Source organism: Astyanax mexicanus, chromosome 24 (assembly GCF_023375975.1).
Source record: "Astyanax mexicanus isolate ESR-SI-001 chromosome 24, AstMex3_surface, whole genome shotgun sequence".
NCBI lineage: Eukaryota > Metazoa > Chordata > Actinopteri > Characiformes > Acestrorhamphidae > Astyanax > Astyanax mexicanus.
The window spans coordinates 14,708,820-14,730,040 of NC_064431.1; the positions used below are offsets into that span (position 1 = coordinate 14,708,820).

At 36.9% G+C, this 21,221-nt stretch overlaps 1 protein-coding gene across 2 annotated transcripts in view; it reads left to right on the top strand.

Moving 5' to 3' along the window:
• The window catches only part of dgkab (diacylglycerol kinase, alpha b), a 64,274-nt gene extending 43,053 nt beyond the window's left edge, over positions 1-21,221 (top strand). For both annotated transcript variants that reach the window (XM_022682419.2, XM_049471697.1), the window contains 19 exons: positions 1,538-1,587; positions 2,169-2,243; positions 3,056-3,172; positions 3,288-3,405; positions 6,122-6,210; positions 7,503-7,613; positions 8,804-8,902; positions 11,399-11,470; positions 11,589-11,662; positions 11,775-11,849; positions 11,943-12,028; positions 13,047-13,136; positions 14,556-14,716; positions 15,212-15,276; positions 16,214-16,304; positions 17,224-17,410; positions 18,977-19,097; positions 20,143-20,203; positions 20,517-21,221. In XM_022682419.2, the coding sequence (XP_022538140.1) occupies positions 1,538-1,587; positions 2,169-2,243; positions 3,056-3,172; positions 3,288-3,405; positions 6,122-6,210; positions 7,503-7,613; positions 8,804-8,902; positions 11,399-11,470; positions 11,589-11,662; positions 11,775-11,849; positions 11,943-12,028; positions 13,047-13,136; positions 14,556-14,716; positions 15,212-15,276; positions 16,214-16,304; positions 17,224-17,410; positions 18,977-19,097; positions 20,143-20,203; positions 20,517-20,597 (1,823 nt within the window). In that variant the 3' untranslated portion in view covers positions 20,598-21,221. The remainder of the gene's footprint in view (positions 1-1,537; positions 1,588-2,168; positions 2,244-3,055; positions 3,173-3,287; positions 3,406-6,121; positions 6,211-7,502; positions 7,614-8,803; positions 8,903-11,398; positions 11,471-11,588; positions 11,663-11,774; positions 11,850-11,942; positions 12,029-13,046; positions 13,137-14,555; positions 14,717-15,211; positions 15,277-16,213; positions 16,305-17,223; positions 17,411-18,976; positions 19,098-20,142; positions 20,204-20,516) is intronic.

Genomic DNA, 21,221 nt, shown 5'->3' on the forward strand with positions numbered 1-21,221 from the left:
ATTAGAGTGTGTTTTAGAGAGTGTGTGTATTAGAGTGTGTGAGTGTATGTGTGATAGAGCGTGTTTTAGAGAGTGTGTGTATTAGAGCGTGTTTTAGAGAGTGTGTGTATTAGAGTGTGTTTTAGAGAGTGTGTGTATTAGAGCGTGTTTTAGAGAGTGTGTATTAGAGTGTGTTTTAGAGAGTGTGTGTATTAGAGTGTGTTTTAGAGAGTGTGTGTATTAGAGTGTGTAAGTGTATGTGTGATAGAGCGTGTTTTAGAGAGTGTGTGTATTAGAGTGTGTAAGTGTATGTGTGATAGAGCGTGTTTTAGAGAGTGTGTGTATTAGAGTGTGTTTTAGAGAGTGTGTGTATTAGAGTGTGTTTTAGAGAGTGTGTGTATTAGAGCATGTTTTAGAGTGTGTGTGTGTAATTGTGTTTTAGAGAGTGTGTGTATTAGAGTGTGTTTTAGAGAGTGTGTGTATTAGAGTGTGTGAGTGTATGTGTGATAGAGCGTGTTTTAGAGAGTGTGTGTATTAGAGTGTGTTTTAGAGAGTGTGTGTATTAGAGTGTTTTAGAGAGTGTGTGTATTAGAGTGTGTTTTAGAGAGTGTGTATTAGAGTGTGTTTTAGAGAGTGTGTGTATTAGAGCATGTTTTAGAGTGTGTGTGTGTAATTGTGTTTTAGAGAGTGTGTGTATTAGAGTGTGTTTTAGAGAGTGTGTGTATTAGAGTGTGTGAGTGTATGTGTGATAGAGCGTGTTTTAGAGAGTGTGTGTATTAGAGTGTGTTTTAGAGAGTGTGTGTATTAGAGTGTGTTTTAGAGAGTGTGTGTATTAGAGTGTGTGAGTGTACGTGTGATAGAGTGGGTTGTTTAGAGAAAGTTTGTTAGTGTGTGTGATAGAGTGTGTTTAAGTGAGCGGCAGAGAGAGAGAGAGAGTGTGTGTGTGTGTGTGTGTGTGATGCCCGCTGACCCACTGCAGCTGTGGACTTTGTGACCTACTGACTGGCGGTGGAACACTGATGGCCTCGTATCAGATAATCTATCAATACTGCTTTTAACAGCACGTTAGCCGTGTTTAATGTATTGGCCGGGTCTGGACGACCCTGCACACAATCAATAACCCAAAACACTGCTGCGCTTTACTGCTCACACACTTTCACCAGGACAGCCACGGGTCAGAGCCCTGAAACTACTGTTTATAACTGATTTAAACCAGCTTAGTTTCAGATAAATAGATAAAATATTATACCATGATATTTTAAAACATTTTCAAGATACATTATAATTACCTTAATGTTTTGTCTCACAGCAGATTCTTTAAAATCATGTTATTTAAACACTATTTTATGCATAGTAGAGTGACAACATATGAATTGTTTGAAAATCATGTGAGCGCCTTTATCTCTCTCCTGTAAATTTGCTGTTGTGGATATGTTTTATTGGACAGTGACGACATTTGTTAAGGGACTGTGCTATCCTGCATGTTTAAGCTTAATTATGCAATAATATAACAAAATAAATAAAAACATTTTGTATTTATTGAGTTTTTTCTCCACAGTTACCTTTAAACTCTATGATCAGAATGGAAATGGACTGCTGGAGAGTTCAGTAAGATTATTTCATTATTTCAGTATTTTATATACAGCTCTGGGAAAAATCAAGAGAGAAACTTCAGTTCCTGAATCAGTTTTTCTGATTTTGCTAATTATAGGTAATATTTTTCGAATAAAAATATTGTCATTTAGAGCATGTATTTGCAGAAAATGAGAAATGGCTAAAATAACACAAAAGATGCAGAGCTTTTAGATCTCAAATAATGCAATGCATGAGTTCAGAAATCAATATTTGGTGGAATAACCCTGGTTTTTAATCACAGTTTTTATGCATCTTGGCATGTTCTCCTCCACCAGTCTTACACACTGCTTTTTGATAACTTTATGCCTTTACTCCTGGTGCAAGAATTTAAGCAGTTCAGTTTGGTTTGATGGCTTTTGATCATCCATCTTCCTCTTGATTATATTCCAGAGGTTTTCAATTTGGTAAAATCAAAGAAACTCATCATTTTTAAGTGCTTTCTTATTTTTATCCAGAGCTGTCTATTTTGTTCATGTATGATAGACAATAAATGATTTAATTGAAAGCAGGGATGTATGGTACATTGTACTTTAAAATAAAGGTTATTTTTTTAGGAAGTCGACAAGATCATCACTCAGATGATGCGAGCTGCAGAATACCTGGGGTGGGACGTGACGGAGCTCAAACCGGTATGTTTCTGAACTAAATCTTTAAAGGGGAAACTAAATTTAGTTCCACTGATTCACTTTTTTATTTATTACATTAAAATGACTTTACATGTATTACCGTGCTTTGTTATTATCAGTGGTTTGTTAGAGAACACTAGTGAACAAACAGCATCATGAAGACCAAGGAACTCACCAGATAGGTCAGAGGTAAAGTTATGGAGAAGTTTAAAGCAGCTTTAGCTTATAAAACATATCCCAAGCTTTAAACATCTCAAGCAGCACTGGCTCAATCCATTATCCAAAAATGGAAAAAGTAGTATTTTACAACTGCAAAGAAATGAAAGTCAAGCCAAACTGACAGATGAAGCAAGGAGAGCACTGATCAGAGAAGCAGCCAAGAGGCCCATGGTCACTCTGGAGGAGCTGCAGAAATCCACAGCTCAGGTGGGAGAATCTGTATACAGGACATAGCTGAGCTTGAGCTAATTTGCCAAGAAGAATGGACAAAAATCTCTAGAGTCTCTAGATATGCAAAGCTGGTAGAGACATACCCTTAAAGACTTGCAGCTGTAATTGAAGTGAAAGATGGCTCTACTAAGTATTGATTTTTTGAAACCAGGCATAATTTTTTGTTGTTGTTCCACTTCACAATTATGTTCTAGTTTGTGTTGGTGTGTTAAAATCTAAATAAAATACATTTAAGTTTTTGGTTGTAAGGAGACAAAATGCTCAAACAAAAAAAGTTCAAGGGGTATGAATACCTTTCCAAGCCACTGTATATAAACATACCTTTGTGTGTGTAATTTGGCTATGTATGTCCTGTGATGAATTAGGCTCTGAAGGAGATGATGGCGGCTATAGACGCGGACAGTAATGGTACTGTAACTCAGGAGGAATGGATCCAGGGTGGCATGAACAACGTGCCCCTGCTGGTTCTGCTCGGACTGAAGGCAAGTTCTGATACTCAGTGCTTTATACGGTATTATTCTGTAATATTTACACTATATTGCCTGTATTATCCTGTAGTATTTGTGCTATATACACTGTTTATTGCTTGTTCTTTAGATGGCGGACAAAGACGGTCAGCACGTCTGGAGGATGAAACACTTTAACAGGCCCACGTACTGCTTCGTCTGCCAGAACATGCTGCTGGGCCTGGGCAAACAGGGCCTGTCCTGCAACGGTCAGTGCTGCCATACAACTAATATAGCACAATATTTAATCTTTCTAATATTTCTATTTAAGGGTGCTTTCACACCTGAAAGTCCGTGGTCCGAACCAAGGTTCATGTGTTTGCTACATTGTATATATTTGGTCCACTTATTTTTGTGTTCACTCTGCAGTTTAGGGAGCGCACCAAAGACCTTTGTGTGATAGTCCTACATCCTTTCACTTACGTATCGATGCGTTTTCCTTAACTTGACGCTGATTGGTTTTAGAAGGACATGCATCTGATGTTGGCGTGTTGACAATTCAGTGAGTGGTTCATTCGGTGGAGAGCCTTTCCAGGATCAGGATAAAATGAATGAACAGATTTGTTTCATCTCCATAGTAGTTCTGCTATTGTGGTTTTAATACTTCATTGCACCAAATGTCAATTAAACATTTATTCTCCTCCCACGGCTCATTTTTCCTGCTTTTCCGGTTATATTTCTTCTTCTGCTGCTGTTGTTGAGGCTCAGCTTCCTTTAATTGGTCCGGAAGTTCGAACCATCTAGAAAAGCCCTTTCACACTGCAGGCGAACCGGACCATGGTTCAGAAGATCCGGACCGAGACCACTTCTCTTGATTGGACCAAAATCTAGTCCTTTGGTCCGGACCGTGGTTCGCGGCCCCTTTCACACCTGCTACTTTGGTTCAGACCAAATTTAAAAGTCCGGACCAAATGTGGCAGGTGTGAAGGTGTAAAAATTAGAGCTTAGATTCTCAGCCTGAAGCCGACCCGACCCAAGGCCCGAACCCGTCACCTTAGGGGCTCCGTACTGTTAAAATGCATAAACAACAATCGTGAAGCTCCCACATAGATAGATTCTTAGTTTTTAACTCCAAGCAGTAGTCAAAGTAAAACACAGCAAATGTGAATTTTACTCATGGTTACATATGAATCATTTAGAAGAATTAACCAGAGATCCTAAAGTTACACTGGATACCAAATTGTTCATGCTAAAATACTGATTATTTATTTAATAAAAAAAAACAAAACACAATATACTATAGAACAAACTTCCTCCATATTCTTTAACTGTTTAATATTTAATTGTTCATGTGACACAATCATTGTTTAATATTTTGCATATTTCTATTTAACAGTTAATGTAGCACAGTATATTCTATTTTTTATTTCATACTTATTGGTTTACACAATATTGGTGAGTTTAAACTCTCACCAGCTAATCACTAGTGCCTAAAATATCAAGACTGATTTTCCACATACATAAAGAGAAAACATATTAATTAAAATGAGATAAAATATGATTAAATAGGAAACTTGTACACAGATTTAGTCCTTATTTATTGGTAATCATCTAAAATCAGCTGCTTGTTACCGTGCAGGTCCAGTCTTAGGGTTGGCTCTGCCATATTGAGATATGGAATTTTAATGAGGTTATTGAAATGTACTGGAAAAAAAATCGGGATATGAATTGTGGTAAATAAAAAAATGAAAATAAGATCATATAAAATTATTAATATAAATATATAACTACCTTTTATCCATCCAGCATGATTTGGGTTTAAATTAATGCATTTTATGCCAAAAGTGAATCAATAATATTGATAAACAGTGCATTTATGATCAAGCCATATGTGTGAGGCTGAGTGTACAGAATACAGTATACATCCAGCACCCACTCCTGTACATAAAAAACTTCTATAGATAATAAATTGAAAAGTAGGTGAAAAGAATCAAAGCTGGTTTCAGCAGATGTTTTCCATTTGGCCACCAGAGGGCGCCTACAGCACTACATTCAACCAGCCCTGTTGAGCTAGACTGGGTTTAGATAGACTGCATACATGCCTTGTACTTGTATCAATCAAATGAATAAAATTGTGAGTTAAAGGAGAACTCCAGCATAAAATTGATTTTGCTGTAGTAAAACATGATAAAGAGTACTAACCTTTATTGAATAGCCCACCTCCGCTCTCCCACAGATTTCCGAGATCCAGTAATTTTGCGTGTTTTGCCCTGCACTCTTGCTGATGCCTGGAGAGCTCTAACATTTAAAACGAGGCATTAATAACTTTCACAAAAAAGTGCACAAGAAGCTTATTAAAAATCACTGTTTACAACATGTAGCATAAAGTAAAGTCATGCTCAGTACAGTGATTGTGGGAGAGCGGAGGTGGGCTATTCAACAAAGGTTAGTACTCTTTATCATGTTTTACTACAGCAAAATCAATTTTATGCTGGAGTTCTCCTTTAATTCACAATTTTATTCATTTGATTGATACAAGTACAAGGCATGTATGCAGTCTATCTAAACCCAGTCTAGCTCAACAGGGCTGGTTGAATGTAGTGCTGTAGGCGCCCTCTGGTGGCCAAATGGGAAATGTTGTAAACAGTGGATTTGAAAAAGCTTCTTGTGCTCTTGTGCAAGTTCTTAATGCCTCGTTTTAAATGTCAGTTCTCTTTGGATTCTACCAATGAGGTGTGGAGCTACTTTGAGCCTAAATAACCGTGTAAAAAAGCGATTTATCTGCAGGGGAAAATGGATGTCCTGAAGTGCCCGTTGTAAAGAATGCTGGGCAAAAAGCACAAAATTACTGAATCTTGGAAAGCTGTAGGAGAGCGGAGGTGGGTTATTCAACAGAGTCCATTTTACACTGTAGTTCTTCTTTAAATTATGAAAAATTTATCTTTCTGTGTCTTATTTCTCTCCTTTTTCTCTCCTATGTTTCAGTCTGTAAATGTACGGTCCACAGCCACTGTGCCAACAAGTACCACTCTCCCTGCGCTGCCACCTTCATCACATCCAAAGAAGAGATCGGGGTGAGACATACAGGCAGTTGCTATTAGCAACTCGCTAATGTCCTAAGAAGTTTAGCTCTGACTAGAAATTGTGCATCGAACTCCGGAGCACAAAAGTAGAGAGATGAAATGCAGAAATGCAGATGATTCAAATTGTCCTCACACCGTCGCTAAGAGAGAGAGAGAGACGGCGTTAGTGAAATCGCACCCTGCCATAGGAAACTAATAGTCGCCTGTCGCTTTCCGGTATGAACGCAGGGTCAGGGGCTTGTACTGTCTCTCTCTCGCTCGCTCTTACTTGCGCTATTTCTCTCTCTATGTGTCTGTCTGTCTGTCTCTCTCTCTACTCTGAGATATTATAATACAGTAAAAATGATCTAGTCTGCCAGACCTGAACCACATTACACTATTATTACTGTCCCCTCACAATAATACTGGAAAATTCCAACATTAAAAGTATTTTAATTCATTTTAAATGACTGACACCACTAATATAATACATTTTTTACAATCTAATGCTGATATTTCCTAAAAAGAACTCAAACACTGAAATGTATCCAGTAATATGCTTAGGATATTTGTAGTTTAAGCAGTTTAAAGTAATGCTGTTGTTTTTTTTTTCTTTATAAAGCGCCACAATCATGCTCACTGTTTGTTTGTTCCAACAAGATCCAAAGATGGAGAGAGAACCCTGGTTTCAAGCATTTAATAAAAGTGCTCGAGCCCCGTTCCATCCCAAAAAAAACACATAATGCCCCTATACAGAATGATCAGCCTCTTTTTTTCACCTACCATACCAAAAACACACCGAAAACTTACCAAAAAAGTACCAAACCATTGGGTTTATACCAAGGTGAGAACCGAACCGTGAATTTTCTGTACCGTTACACCCCTTGTGTGCACACAATCTTCTTTTCTTTGCTCGCAGGTTTCACATTTGCACTTGCGAGAAGTAAATTTACTCACGCAAAATGTTAAAACACAAAGGTAATTTTTTTTCACCTGCTCCTTTTGCGCCCCCAAATTTTGACATTGATGTGGCGCCATAAAGATAGCAATATGCCATAAATGTTCCTGAATACACCTCATTTTGAGACCACTACACCCATCAGTTTAGATATATTCACAAGCCTAGTTGCTTGTAACGATGAAAATGATGCAGACGCAAAGTGTGAAAACAGATTTTGACGGGTTTTAAGATAGCAATGAGCATCGCAATGTGAATTTCATTTACAGGAATGTATGATAGGATCCTTGGAGTTTTAAAGAAACACAGATAATATTAGTTATTGTTGTTATGCTGTGTTCCTCAGCTTGCCGTCCATGCCTGGGTCAGCGCTGACTGTGACTCCAGCAAGTGTGAGATCTGCCACAAGAAGATCAAAGCTCTGGCGGGGAAGCGCTGTGTGTGGTGCCACCTCACGGTGAGCAGGACGAACAGTACATGTACATAGAGTGTGTTTCGTCCAATTACTGTACATGTGTACATTTTCTTTGATCCAAAGACCTCAAATTCGGACACGTTTGTCCACAACTCAACACACAACACCCATCTTCCAGTATCTAATGTCTTTTCACATTGGTCCATTGCAGCCTTTACTTTTTATTGGCCAGTGTGAGGTATAATTTTTTCTTGGCAGTTCTCACATGAAGTCCACCATCCTGAAGTCAACTCTTCACTGTTGATGCTGACACTAGTGTATGATTGTTTCAGTTTACTGCAGTTTACTGCAGTTGTCAAATTTGACAACCTCTAAGGGTTTTTTGTCTTGAATGGCACACTCGAAAATAACTATTTTCTTGCACAGTTGTGCACCGGGGCCTCCCACTCCTTTTTCTCTTTTTGTTAAAACCAGTTTGTGATAGTCTCTGAAAGAAGTAGTTAACAGCATGCTAAGATATTTTCAGTTTTTTTGCAATATCTCACATTTAGTAGCCTTCCTTTTTTATCACAAAAATATACTGACGGGTCTCTAAAGAAAGTTGTTCCTTTTTGGCCATTTTGAGCCTGTAAGCAAGCCAACAACTGCTGATGATTCTATACTAAACTAACCTAGAATGGTTATATATAAATATATACTAAATCAGTTTCTCTGATTTTGCTATTTATAGGGTATATGTTTAAGTAAAATGAACATTGCTGTTTTATTCTATAAACTACAGACATTTCTTCCAAATTCCAAATAAAAATATTCAGACCTCAAATAATGCAAGGAAAACAAATTTATATTCATAAAGTTTTAAGAGTTCAGGAATTAATATTTGGTGGAATAACCCTGTTTTTTAATCACACTTGTCATGCATCTTTGCATGTTCTCCTCCACCAGTCTTACACATTGCTTTTGGATAAATTTATAACACTCCTGGTGCAAAAATTCAAGCAGTTCAGCTTGGTTTGATGGCTTGTGATCATCCATCTTCCTCTTGATTATATTCCAGAGGTTTTCAATTTGGTAAAATCAAAGAAACTCATAATGTTTAAGTGGTCTCTTATTATTTTCCAGAGCTGTTTAGTATAACTATATTTATTTATATATATATATAAACTTTTGTAAATGTGTTTGAATACCCAACAGTCCAGCTTAGTTCTCATAGTTTCTGCTTTTGGTTTCAGCGCCACAATGAGTGTGTGTCGGTGGGCTCGGTGAACTGTGACTGTGGGCCTCTGAAAGATCATGTCCTGCCACCTTGGGCCATCTGTTCTGTAAACAAGGTATCTCAGCTGACCCCACTTGACCTTATTGTACATCAATGAGTGTTATTAAAATGGACCAAATCAAACCTCATGACCTTGCTTCTACACCTATTATACATATTTCAGCTCCACTGACCGTACTGATCATATTGTATTTGTTGTGTGTGTTGTGGTGGTATGAGTGGATCAGACACAGCAGTGCTCCTGGAGTTCTTAAACATATTAGAGTCACTGTTAGACTGGAAATAGTCCACCAACAGCATCCAGGGCATTTTTCTAAGCTTTTTCAGCAGAGCAGTCAAGTGACAGCTGAACAATTGACCTTTAATGAGAATTCTGTGTGAAATTGACTTTGGGTGTAGTAAAACAAGGTAAAAAGTACTAACTTTTGTTGAATTCCGCTCTCCAGCAGTTTACAAGATCCAGGAAATTTAGTCTGTTTGTCCAAACACCCTGTAGACTGGGTGATACGGGCATATTTTTTTTGTAGATATATCACTTTTTACACTGTTATCCAGTCTCAAAGTGGAATCCGAAGAGCCCTGACATTTAAAATGAGGCATTAAGAACTTTAAAAGTGCACAATAAGTTTATTAAATACCACTGTTTACAACCTGTAGCATAATCTGCGTTTCTGAGTGCCACAATGTTAAAGTTATGATAGAGTGACTAGCACATAATGTAGATGGAAGTACATGCTGTATACGTGAAGGAGACGTGGCCGGAATGTGTGGGAAAAGAAGACAGACTGGTTCGCATTTGTGCCTTTCCAGGCAGCAACATTATGTGCTTGTGACTCTACTGATCATGACTTTTATTAAATTATAAAATTTTCAGATGGTGCTTTTAATGCTGGTGGGAAAACACAGTAGCCCACCATGAACATCTTATCCGGTGAAAAACATTAGTGGAGAGCTAGTTAGCATTAGCGCCGAGCTAGCTAGCATACTAATGTTAGCGGCGAGCTAGCTACGTTACCAAAGAGAGAACTAAGGTTAGCGGTGAGCTAGCTAACATTAGTAGTGAGCTAGCTATGCTACAGAGGAGAGAACTAAGGTTAGCAGCAAGCTAACTAACATTAGCGGTGAGCTAGCTATGCTACCGAGGAGAGGTTAGCAGAGAGCTAGCTAACATATTGACCTTACCGGAGAGTTAGCTAAGCTGCTGGGAAGAGAACTAGGGTTATCGGCGAGCTAGCTAACACACTGACCTTACTGGTGAGTTAGCTAAGCTACCGGGAAGACAGACAAACCAAGTCTCCCTGAAGCTGCGGGAGTCTCCCGCATTTCGGTAGTGGCTCCCGGATGCCCGCAAGTCACATATAATCTCCCGGAATTCAGAACGAGTGCCCCAAATGCGCACACAGGCCACAGGCTTTTTTTCTCTAATCGAGTGTGGGAAGGAGAGAGACAAAACAGAGAGGGTTCTGATTGGCCTGTTCTCTGCAAAGAGTCTGCGAGACAGCCAATCAGTTTTTAGTGTGGGCGGGCAGTGTTTTTCCCCCCTCCCGGACGGGATTTGTTCAGAGAGTGAGAGAAAGCAGATCATGGCAGAGGCAATATTAATAATTATTGTAATATGATATGAAATGTTTTTGATTTTGTGCAATTTCTTGTGATATTGTTACTGTCAGTTTTTGTCAAATAAAAAAAAGCATAGGCAGGAAAGCAGAGGCAGGGTCTTCCAAAAAGAAAAAAGATAAAACTCATTTCATTTCAACTCTGAATACTCTAAATTTTATTAAAAAAAAAAAAAAAAAACGTAAAATTAATTAATATAAAATTAAAGTTTCGTTATCATTTGGGGAGTTGGTTGATTTTGCAACTTGGGATGTCTGGGAAGAGAACTAAGATTAGGGGAAAGCTAGCTAATTTAAGCAGCAGGCTACCTAACTGTAACGGCCAGCTAGCTAACATACGAATGTTAGCAGCAAGCTAGCTAACTGGAATGTCTTAACTAAAGTCTTAACTAAAACTATAGTAAATAAATAATTTTAGGCAGCTGTTCTGGAATGTGGCAGTTTTTAACCACTTTGTGCATGGCAAGCACCACTTGATCCCACCCTACCCGTTGTACAAACCAAAATCTGCACGCTTTATTAGTTTGTTTTTGTGGGTTTTTATCAGGCACCACATTTGTAGCCAAATCAGACAATGATGAATAGACATTGATAATTATTAATAAAAAAGATACTGTATAATGTTTTTCATGTTTATTATTATTATTATTATTATTATTATTATTATTATTATTATTATTATTATTATTACTATTATTATTATTATTATGATAATTAGAAATTATGACTACCTTTTGGGGTCTTCAATTATATTTATCAAGATCTTAAAAAAGTCTTTAAAATGGTGCAAGAACCCTGCTTTAACTGATGAATAGTGTATGTCACAGTATCTACATATAGCATTTGTTGCTAAGGTTGGTTAATTGGGTAGTGAAAAGTGAAAACACATTTGTGGGCGGAGTCTCAATATAGTCCACTGTCTGTCTTTACTACAGAAGGATGGTGGATCTCACTGTCTGGAAGAGAGCGACCTGGCAAACATCACCTCTGATGGACACTTCCTGCAGGTAACCAATCAGAAATGCTGCACTGGACAACACATCCATATTTTAGATCAAAAATAATCATATATTAAATAAATGTACACACTCTTTGTTTTTCTTTGTCTTTCTTTTTTTTCCACAGATATTCCCAGTTCATTACTCAAACCCTTTACTGGTGTTTGTGAATCCCAAAAGTGGAGGAAAACAGGGGGGCAGGTTAGACTTTATTATAAACACCTCCATTGTATATCTGCATGAAGCTTTAAGCTGTGATAGACGTGTTTCTAATAAAGTGGCCGGGTGTATAATGCTATTCTCTGTGCTGCAGGGTGCTGAGAAAGTTTCAGTATCTCCTGAATCCACGGCAAGTCTACAATCTCTCAAACGGAGGACCAAACCCGGGGTAAGATCTTCTCTATAGATCTCAACAAAACAATATCTGATAACAGCTTTAAATAGGATGCTTAGTGTGTTTACATGTAGTTTTATGTTCTAGACTTCACTTCTTCCGGAATCTTCAGAAGTACAAGATCCTGGTGTGTGGAGGTGACGGCACTGTGGGCTGGGTCCTGGATGCCATCGGTAGGAACACACAACTGCACACCTACCCCTGAAAACCAATTGCTACATACTTACTTCTGCAGTATCATTGTGATAGAAACATTCAGAATTATCTAAAAACTATGAATATGAATAAAATATGAGTAAAAACGAAATTATAGGTAAGCAATAACAAGAATACAAGAAAATAAATAAGTAATAAAACATTTCATAAAGAGAGCTACGGATAGATTGATGTTTTTTTTTGACTGCTGCACCATATGCCCTAGTAAAATACAAATACAATTTTGCTGTTTACTTTACAATAATTGTGAACTGTAAACAATGAATACTGAGGTAACAAATACAGTGGTATGAAAGGTTTTCACGATTTTCCTTTATAAGTCATTGGTTGTTCAGATCATCAATTTCAATTAAATATATCATATAGCAGACGAACACAGTGATTTTTAAGAAGGTAAATTAAGTTTTTAGGATTTACAGAAAGTGTGCAATACTTCTTTAAACAAAATTAGGCAGGTGCATACATTTTGGCACCCCAACAGAAACAATACATCAATATTTAGTAGATCCTCCTTTTGCAAAAATAACAGCATCTAAAAGCTTCTGGTTGAAGGTATTTTGGATCATTCTTATTTACAAAACATCTCCAGTTCAGTCAGGTTTGATGGTTTATGATCATGAACAGCCCGCTTTAAACCACAACATAGATTTTTAATAATATTCAGGTCTGGGGACTGAGATGATCTGAGATGATCATTCCAGAACGTTGTACTTTAGTAGATTGTGAGCAGTGTTTAGTGTTTAGGGTCGTTGTCTTGTTGAAGTATCCAGCCCCGGTGCAACTTCAACTTTCTCACTGATTCTTGAACATTGTTCTCAAGATGTAACAAGATTCCCAAATAAATTGTATGTTTTAAAAAAAAATGTTTTAAATGTTTATGCTTTAAATAGTAAGAACGTCTTTTTAGGGAAACCGATGTGTTTGTAATTTTCTTTCCATCACATAAATTCCCTTAATTATTATTTTTTTTAACAGATAAAGCTGATATGGCAATAAATCCTCCTGTAGCCATCCTACCCCTGGGTACAGGAAATGATCTGGCCAGGTGTCTCCGCTGGGGAGGAGGTAAGTAAAGAACTCTCTCCTACAAAACTTTACAATATTTACAATCATTTGTTTATTTGTTTGTTTATGTGGTGGCCACTAAATGGTTTTGATCAACCCTTTAGCGCAAACCATCAGAAATGTATCCAGAAGGATTATTTAGCCCAAACCAAACAATGTATTTGATAAAATAACTTTCTGAGAACTGGACCTTTGCTTGGTTTGCATTGTTAATTTCTCTGATATGGTATTAGTAGGACCGAACAAGTATAAAAACTAAACAATGTCTTTAAAAATTAACCTTGCAACCCAACAAGCCAAAAAACTAATTTGAGCTTTCTACAGGAATGTAAATCAACTTATTTCAAACATAAAATTGGATGAATTTTTACCTGGTTTATGGTTCTTCCCAATTTTACTCAGCCAATAACCCCACTCCCCACTTAGAACAATGCTAAGTGATTGGGTATAAGATTCCATTACAGGAGCCCAACAGAAGCAGATTTCCACAAAGTTGCATGTTGATTTATGAGACATTAAATAGCATCATGTCATGCAAAAGTCTTGAATCTCTATTTTAATTTGACATATTGTGAATCTGGCAGTTGTTCTTTATATCATAAAATCATTTTACTCAGACTTTCATTGAAACCATTGCAATTGTGACATATAAGGTTTTTATTGATAGCCACAATATGTTCATTTAGTCCAGGGGTGTCCAAACTACGGCCTGCGGGCCATTTGCGGCCCGTTTCCTGTTTTGAAGTGGCCCACGAGGTGTTTTAGAAATAGAATGAAAGTTGGCCCGCTGTTAAGCAGGTTTTTATAATGTGAGATTCAAAGTTTGAACGCTAGGTGTCAGAAACGGACCAAAGAGTCTAAAAGCAGAGAGGGTGCGCATTTGTAGCGCAAAAAAACGGGACAAAAGAGTCTAAAAGCGGAGAGGGTGTGCATTTCTAACGCAGAAAATCAGGCCAAAGAGTCTAAAAGCAGAGAGTGTGCGCATTTCTAGTGCAGAAAAACGGGGCAAAGAGTCTAAAAGCGGAGAGGGTGCGCATTTCTAGCGCAGAAAAACGGGGCAAAGAGTCTAAAAGCGGAGAGAGTGCACATTTCTAGCGCAGAAAAACGGGGCAAAGAGTCTAAAAGTTGCCGTAATTAAGGAGTTTAATATTAAGAGACATCATGAAATTAAACATCAATTTGAAAAATCTTAGTTTACACAACACTGTCAAAGATAAAGATAGTAAGTCAAGTAAAATGTTGTGAAAATGAAATAATCAGGAACATTTATTATTTAAAGTGGTATATTTCATTATTTGTTTTATATCAAAATCTGTGGCCCTTGACGTCAAATATATTTCTCCTTCTGGCCCCCAACAAAAAAAGTGTGGATACCCCTGATTTAGTCTGTTTGATGATCTGAACATGTTTTTGTTGCAGGATATGAAGGATCTGATTTGTCAGAAATCCTGAAGGAGATAGAGGAGAGTGTGGTGATGAAGATGGACCGCTGGAAGGTGCAGGTGGTTCCAAATGATGAGAATGAAGTTGGAGATCCTTTACCCAGTGAGATTATCAACAACTACTTCTCCATCGGTGTGGTATGTTCCTTAATACATGACCCAAGTGTTCAAAATATACAATATCTGCATTTGTTTGCAATTTAAATATATTGCAATATAAAAATAAATGATATTATGAGAATGGTGCCTTATCCTGCGATGTGACTAATGCACATGCACACCTTATGATGATAATACTGAAATTATATTTTGTGCATCCCTAATACAGATCCAATGAAACAGCGAGGTAGTCGCCTTCACTAATGTCATTATTCTTTTTGTGGCAGTTGCTTGGCCAAAAATGAAACTGGTGGTGTATAAGATTTATGAATGCTTGTTAGCAACATTAGCCTTGTAGCTCCTTTGCATGACGAAAGAATTAAACTTCAGGCGCTTTTGGCTATATAGGAATGGAGTTCTATAATTACCATCATTAAAGAATCTTCTGCTTTAAACCACTTTAATATATTTGTTTAATTTTATTCTTTTTTTAAAACAAATTTCTTATTGTTACTCTTTACTGTTTGTCTACAGGACGCATCTATAGCCCACCGGTTCCACACCATGAGGGAAAAGCACCCACAGAAATTTAACAGCAGGTGATTGTTTGATTTGTTCATTTCTGATTATATTTAGAGAGCCTAAACAGAGACTCTATATTTTACTTTAGATTTTAGTGCTGATAGCTCAAAACATGACCAAATAATTATCATTTACCAAATTTAATGTTATCTGTATTATTTTTCCTTTTAAATGTGTTTAAATGATGCAGTGCCTGGCCAAAAAAATCTTTAGCTTTGATTGCTGCATGCATTCACTGTGGCATTGTTTTAATAAGCTTCTGCAATGTATCAAGATTTATTTCAATCCAGTGTTGCATTAATTTTTCACCAAGATTATGCAGCAGTCTGACCACTGCACAAAGCAGCTCTTCTCCATCCAGCACATCCCAAAGATTCTCAATGAGGTTAAGGTCTGGACTCTGTGGTGAACTCTCTCTCAATCCATGTGTGAAAATGATGATCTCATGCTCCCTGAATCACTCTTTCACAATTCCAGCCCCATGAATCCTGACATTGTTATTTTGGAATATGCCCGTGCCATCAAGGAAGAAAAAAATCCATTGATGGAATAACCTGGTCTATACTCAGTATATTCAGGAAGTCAGCTGATCTCATTCTTTCAGCACATACTGTTGCTGAACCTAAACCTGCAGACCAACTGCAGCATCAACCCCACATCATTTACTTAGTTAAATCCAGGTGGAGACTTTTTTTGGGCCAGGCAGTGAATTTATAAGAGATCTTTTCCAGCTGTTTCTAAATAAACAGAAGAACACACTTTATATTTGACTTTATATGTTACTGCTAACAGCTTAAAACATGACACACAATTATCATTTACCAAATTCTATGTAATCTGTATTATTTTTCCTTTTAAATGTATTTAAATTACATTTAAGTTTAATATTTTGGTTTCTGAATTTGCTTTACAAGGGTTTTTTTATGTGTTTATATTTCTACCTTATTATCAAAGAGCGAAGAATAAGCTGTGGTATTTTGAGCTCGCCACTTCTGAGACCATATCAGCATCCTGCAAGAATCTCAGAGAATGCCTTACTATTCAGGTAAGACCTGCTCAGCTACAGTTAGACTGTTTTATTGTTATTAGTTATTAGTTTTGCTTTGCATTTTATTTACATTACTTAGTATGTTATTATATTGTTATGTTATTAATACTGTACATAGTTACGTTATAAAATACAGATACAATCACTTTAATCACATCAATATATACAGCTCTGGAAAAAATAAAGAGACCACTTCAGTTTCTGAGTGTGTTTCTCAATTTTGCTGTTTATAGGTTTATGTTTGAGTAAAATGAACATTGTTGTTTTATTCTTTAAACTACGGACAACATTTCTTCCAAATTCCAAATAAAAATTTTGACATTTAAAGCATTTATTTGCAGAAAATGAGAAATGCTTGAAATACCAACAAAAAAAAAAACAAGTTCATAATCATAAAGTTTTAAAAGTTCAGAAATCAATATTTTATTAATCTTGGCATGTTCTCTTCCACCAGTCTTACACACTGCTTTTGGATAACTGTATGCCACTCCTGGTGCAAAAATTCAAGCAGTTCAGCTTGGTTTGATGGCTTCTGATCATCCATCTTCCTTCTGATTATATTCCAGAGGTTTTCAATTTGGTAAAATCAAGCAAAAACATTATTGAGTGGTCTCTTATTTTTTTCTAGAGCTGTATACCACATGGACAGATTCCAGTCTGTGCTTCTGATTTGTCATGTTTGGTTTAATGTCAGAAAATTACAAACGTAAATTTTTTATCTTTTTATTCAATCTATTTACATAAAATTATAAAATATGTATATGGTATGGATTAAATTATACATATGTGCACATATTTTTTATTCTAGAAAATATGTGCAGATAATAATAATGTGCCAAAAATAATAATAAGAAAAATAAACAGTTTTCAATAATAGCAAATTTATAAGCTTTATGTCTAATTGTGTCATTCTCAGTGCTGTGGCGTACGTCTGGATCTGAGCAGCCACTCCCTGGAAGGAATCGCTGTTCTGAATATTCCCAGCATGCACGGTGGCTCCAACCTGTGGGGTGAAACGAAGAAGACTGAGGATGTGTATAAAGATGGAGGACACTGCCCACAGGTCATTACTGACACCGACGTCCTGGAGAGGAGCTCACAGGGTGGGTGATGTTCAGTGTACTATGTATAAAGATTTTTCTACATACGTATACTCATATATAGAGGTGTGCCATATCAGATCGTTCACAATAATATCTGCAACATTTTTGAGTATTGTGAACAATATTATATGCTGAAATATTGTGCCATATCACCCACTCCTAATTATCACAACAGGGTACTACATTTTTACTGTTTTTAGCAAAATAAAAATTCACACTGTTCTCATTTCCCATTATATATCTACTAGAGACAGATTATATCTGTCCAGTATCATTTATTTTACTTTAATCCTGAATATGAAGATATTTGGAGTGCATTATTAGTATCGTGACCTTCTGGATCATTTAATGTATTGTATTTTTTAATCTCAGTTAGGGGTGTGCAATATGTATGCAATAATAAAATTTAATTTTAATTTTGTTGCAGTAGTGTATTCTTGAAATATATTTTTTTAATTCAGTGTTTGGTCATATCGCCAAGAGTATCGTTATCGGGAAAATGCCAGTGATAGCTGGGGTTAGCAGCAAGCTACAGGCCAATAATATTCACCTGAGAATTGGGAAATAGTGTTTAGCGGCTAATGCTAATACTGCTGCAACTCCTGTATAACGGTGTACTTCAGTAGAGTGGCTTTACTGCTCCTTACAACCTGACTAGTAAAATTCATACATAAGGTGCACCGGATTAAAAAGGGGCACCGACAATTTTGGGGAAAATTAAAGGATTTTAAGTGTGAATTACAGTACGAATAATAAAGTATATGTTCTAAATAAGAATACTTATAGTTGTATAGTTGTCTTTTTCTTTTGTACAGGATTTGTTTTTCCTCATTGCATTACTACTTGCTACTTGCTATGATCCAGAATGAATCTTGATATTTAACAGGTTCTATGACACTTTTTATTTACTTAAATAAAGCATAGTAATCAAATAATAATTCATAGAGAAATCTAATATTAAAGTTGTTAGGGTAATAATAAAACCAGCTACAAGCGAAGCAGAAACAAGATAGTGATAATAATGGTATTGAAGAACAGTGTAATGTATATACGAAGCTGGTTTTAATGTTGTGACTGATCTGTATTTGATTTGTGTATGAATAAAGTATTATGCAAAGTATATATTAGAGTTTTGTACTGTATTCTAATATCTCAGAGTAGTTTTGATGCTTCCTAAATGAGAATATTGCACTGTGCAGAGATTTAATGAAGAAAATAAATGCTAGTTTATTGTAGCTGTAGCTGCTTATTCGAACATATCTTTAAAAGAGGAAATGTGCCATCAGCTGTGTGTGCCTAAGTGTGTGTGTGGTGTGAGTGGGTGTGAGACCGAGAGAGAGTGAGCAAGTGAGTGAGAGCGCCTGAGGCCAATTGTGTTCTCTCAGGGCTGATGAGTAGTTAATGGCAAGCTACATTAACAGGATTCGAACCGGTGATCTCCTGATCATAGTGGCAGCGCTTAGCCTGCTGAACCATTCAGTGAATTTTATAAACCAAATGGCCTCACATGTAGTTTACTGAGATACAGATATGACTGACTTTTTCTGTGTCCTTATTGTTTTGTAGACATGAGTGATAAACTTCTAGAAGTTGTTGGACTGGAAGGAGCCATAGAGATGGGTCAGATTTACACCGGCCTGAAGAGTAAAGGACATCGGCTGGCCCAAACAACACAGATAATGATCAAGTATGTGTAGAATAAATCAGCATGTAAGACATCTCTATTGAGTCCTATCGGCATACAACACAAGAACTAAAAGTGCTGCTGGCTGTACCGTAGCTGTCAGGTGTAAGAGAAGGAAGTGGACTCGTGGAGCGGATGCAATTGCAATTAATTTTTATTAATATAAATAATGAAACAAACAAAGAACCAGAGATAAAGAGAAATAAACATAGAAACAAGGAATACACTGAGTAGAAACTAAGAAAACCAACAACCTAACAGACATAAAGACATAAAAGAAACGACAAAGGATACAGGAAACACAGGACTATGAATACAGACACAAGGTGGGAAAGGAAACTGGGGACACCCGAGGACAGTTAACGAGGGAGGCGGCGCTAAAAATTAAACACAGATGAAAACACTTAAGGCGGAGACCCGTGTGGAACACACAGGACCACATGGGGCATGGCACAGGCGTGGAGGAGGAAAGGTGAACAAACACAAAGAGAGCAGTAAAAACAGAGAAAATTGTCCACCTCTTTAATAGAATTAAGTCTTTCTGGAAAAGGGCTTTAGCTAATTGCGTAAAAAAAATATGTAAATTCAATGTAAATTTTCACAATGAATGTTGCACAAATCTGCTTCTCATGCTCAGCTATGGTATGTTAGTGTAAAGTTTTAAACGCGTTTATTAACCATATGTACAGATATGGAGCATGGCATTAATGAGTTCATTCAGGGATTCATTAGAAGAGAGCCAGTCCAGGCAGCTCCGGGACAAATAAGAGGAACAAGGCATCCCTAAACATTGGAAAAAGAGAAAACAGAAAGGAAGTAAAAACTAAGGGGGTAGTGGAACACTGTGTAAAACACAAAGGGCTTCACACATTAGGAGGGGCCTGATTTAGGGAAGTCAAGCACCAGCACCCAACCACAAGCCACTTGCACTTCCACAGAGCAGACAACTGCCTGCAGCTCAGGATACAGCGGAGAAAAAGTGTAAAACTGTATCCACCACTCTTTATAATGTAATAAACTGCTCTCTTGTTTGCTCTTTTTATTGTAGGACAAAGAAAGCTTTGCCTATGCAGATTGATGGTGAGCCTTGGATGCAGCCCCCATGCACAGTAAGTGTGTTTATATTTACTAAATAATTTTCTATTTGTTTTATGTAAGTTTTTGGCTTCTGATTTGTTTATTTCTGTGAGATGTAGTGATTAACGACTGGTCCCCCAGAAATTTGCATTTTATGGAAAAGATTTGCATATAATTTAGTAATAAATGTTCACTAGTACATCCAGTAGAAACAGTTTATACTTGATATGTATGTTTTCCTGTATTGAAGTCATGGAAAAGGTCCTGGAAAATGTTTTTCCTGAAGCAGGGGGAATGCTGTAAATATTTGTACACACTATTGAATGCTCATTTCTGTCTCTGCAGATCCACATTACCCATAAGAACCAGGCCAGCATGCTGGCGGCTCCTCCCGCCAAATCATCCGGATTCTTTCATCTCAAGTAAAAAAAAATGGATTTTCAGAAATGTAGATTTGTGTGTGTGTGAACTGTGAGCCATATTATATTTTATAGCAGATATGTTTATGAATTTTGGGACAAAAGTATTGGGACACCTACAAATTTCAATTTGTTTTCCATTTGAAGCCTGTAACCATTAGTGTGGAGTCAGTCCCCCTTGGCATTTCTAACAGCAGTTGTGGAGCTCTGCGTTTTTTGATTTTAGACTATTCTTAAACAGATTTATTTGGCCTAGTCCCAATATTTTTGTGCATATAGTTTACAGGACAGAGTTGAGTAAGACATTTATATGAAAACAACACCCTGATTACTTTTCTATGTGCAAATAAAATACAGAAATATTAGGTTACAGTGTAACGTTAGATTTGATTAGATAAGGTTAGACTGTATGTTCAGCTCCTGTGTTTTCCATGTGAGAAGTTTATTAATACTGTCCCACTAATCCATACGTACCTGGTATCATACTGGTTTAAACACCTCCTGGTTAATATGCTGCTGTCCTTTCTGTCTTACTGAAACCCACAGATCACCTGAACCTGAGTATACCTGAATTCTTCTGTGTTTGTTTTGTCAGATGTCAATAAATGAAAGAGTTACATAGTTAATACAA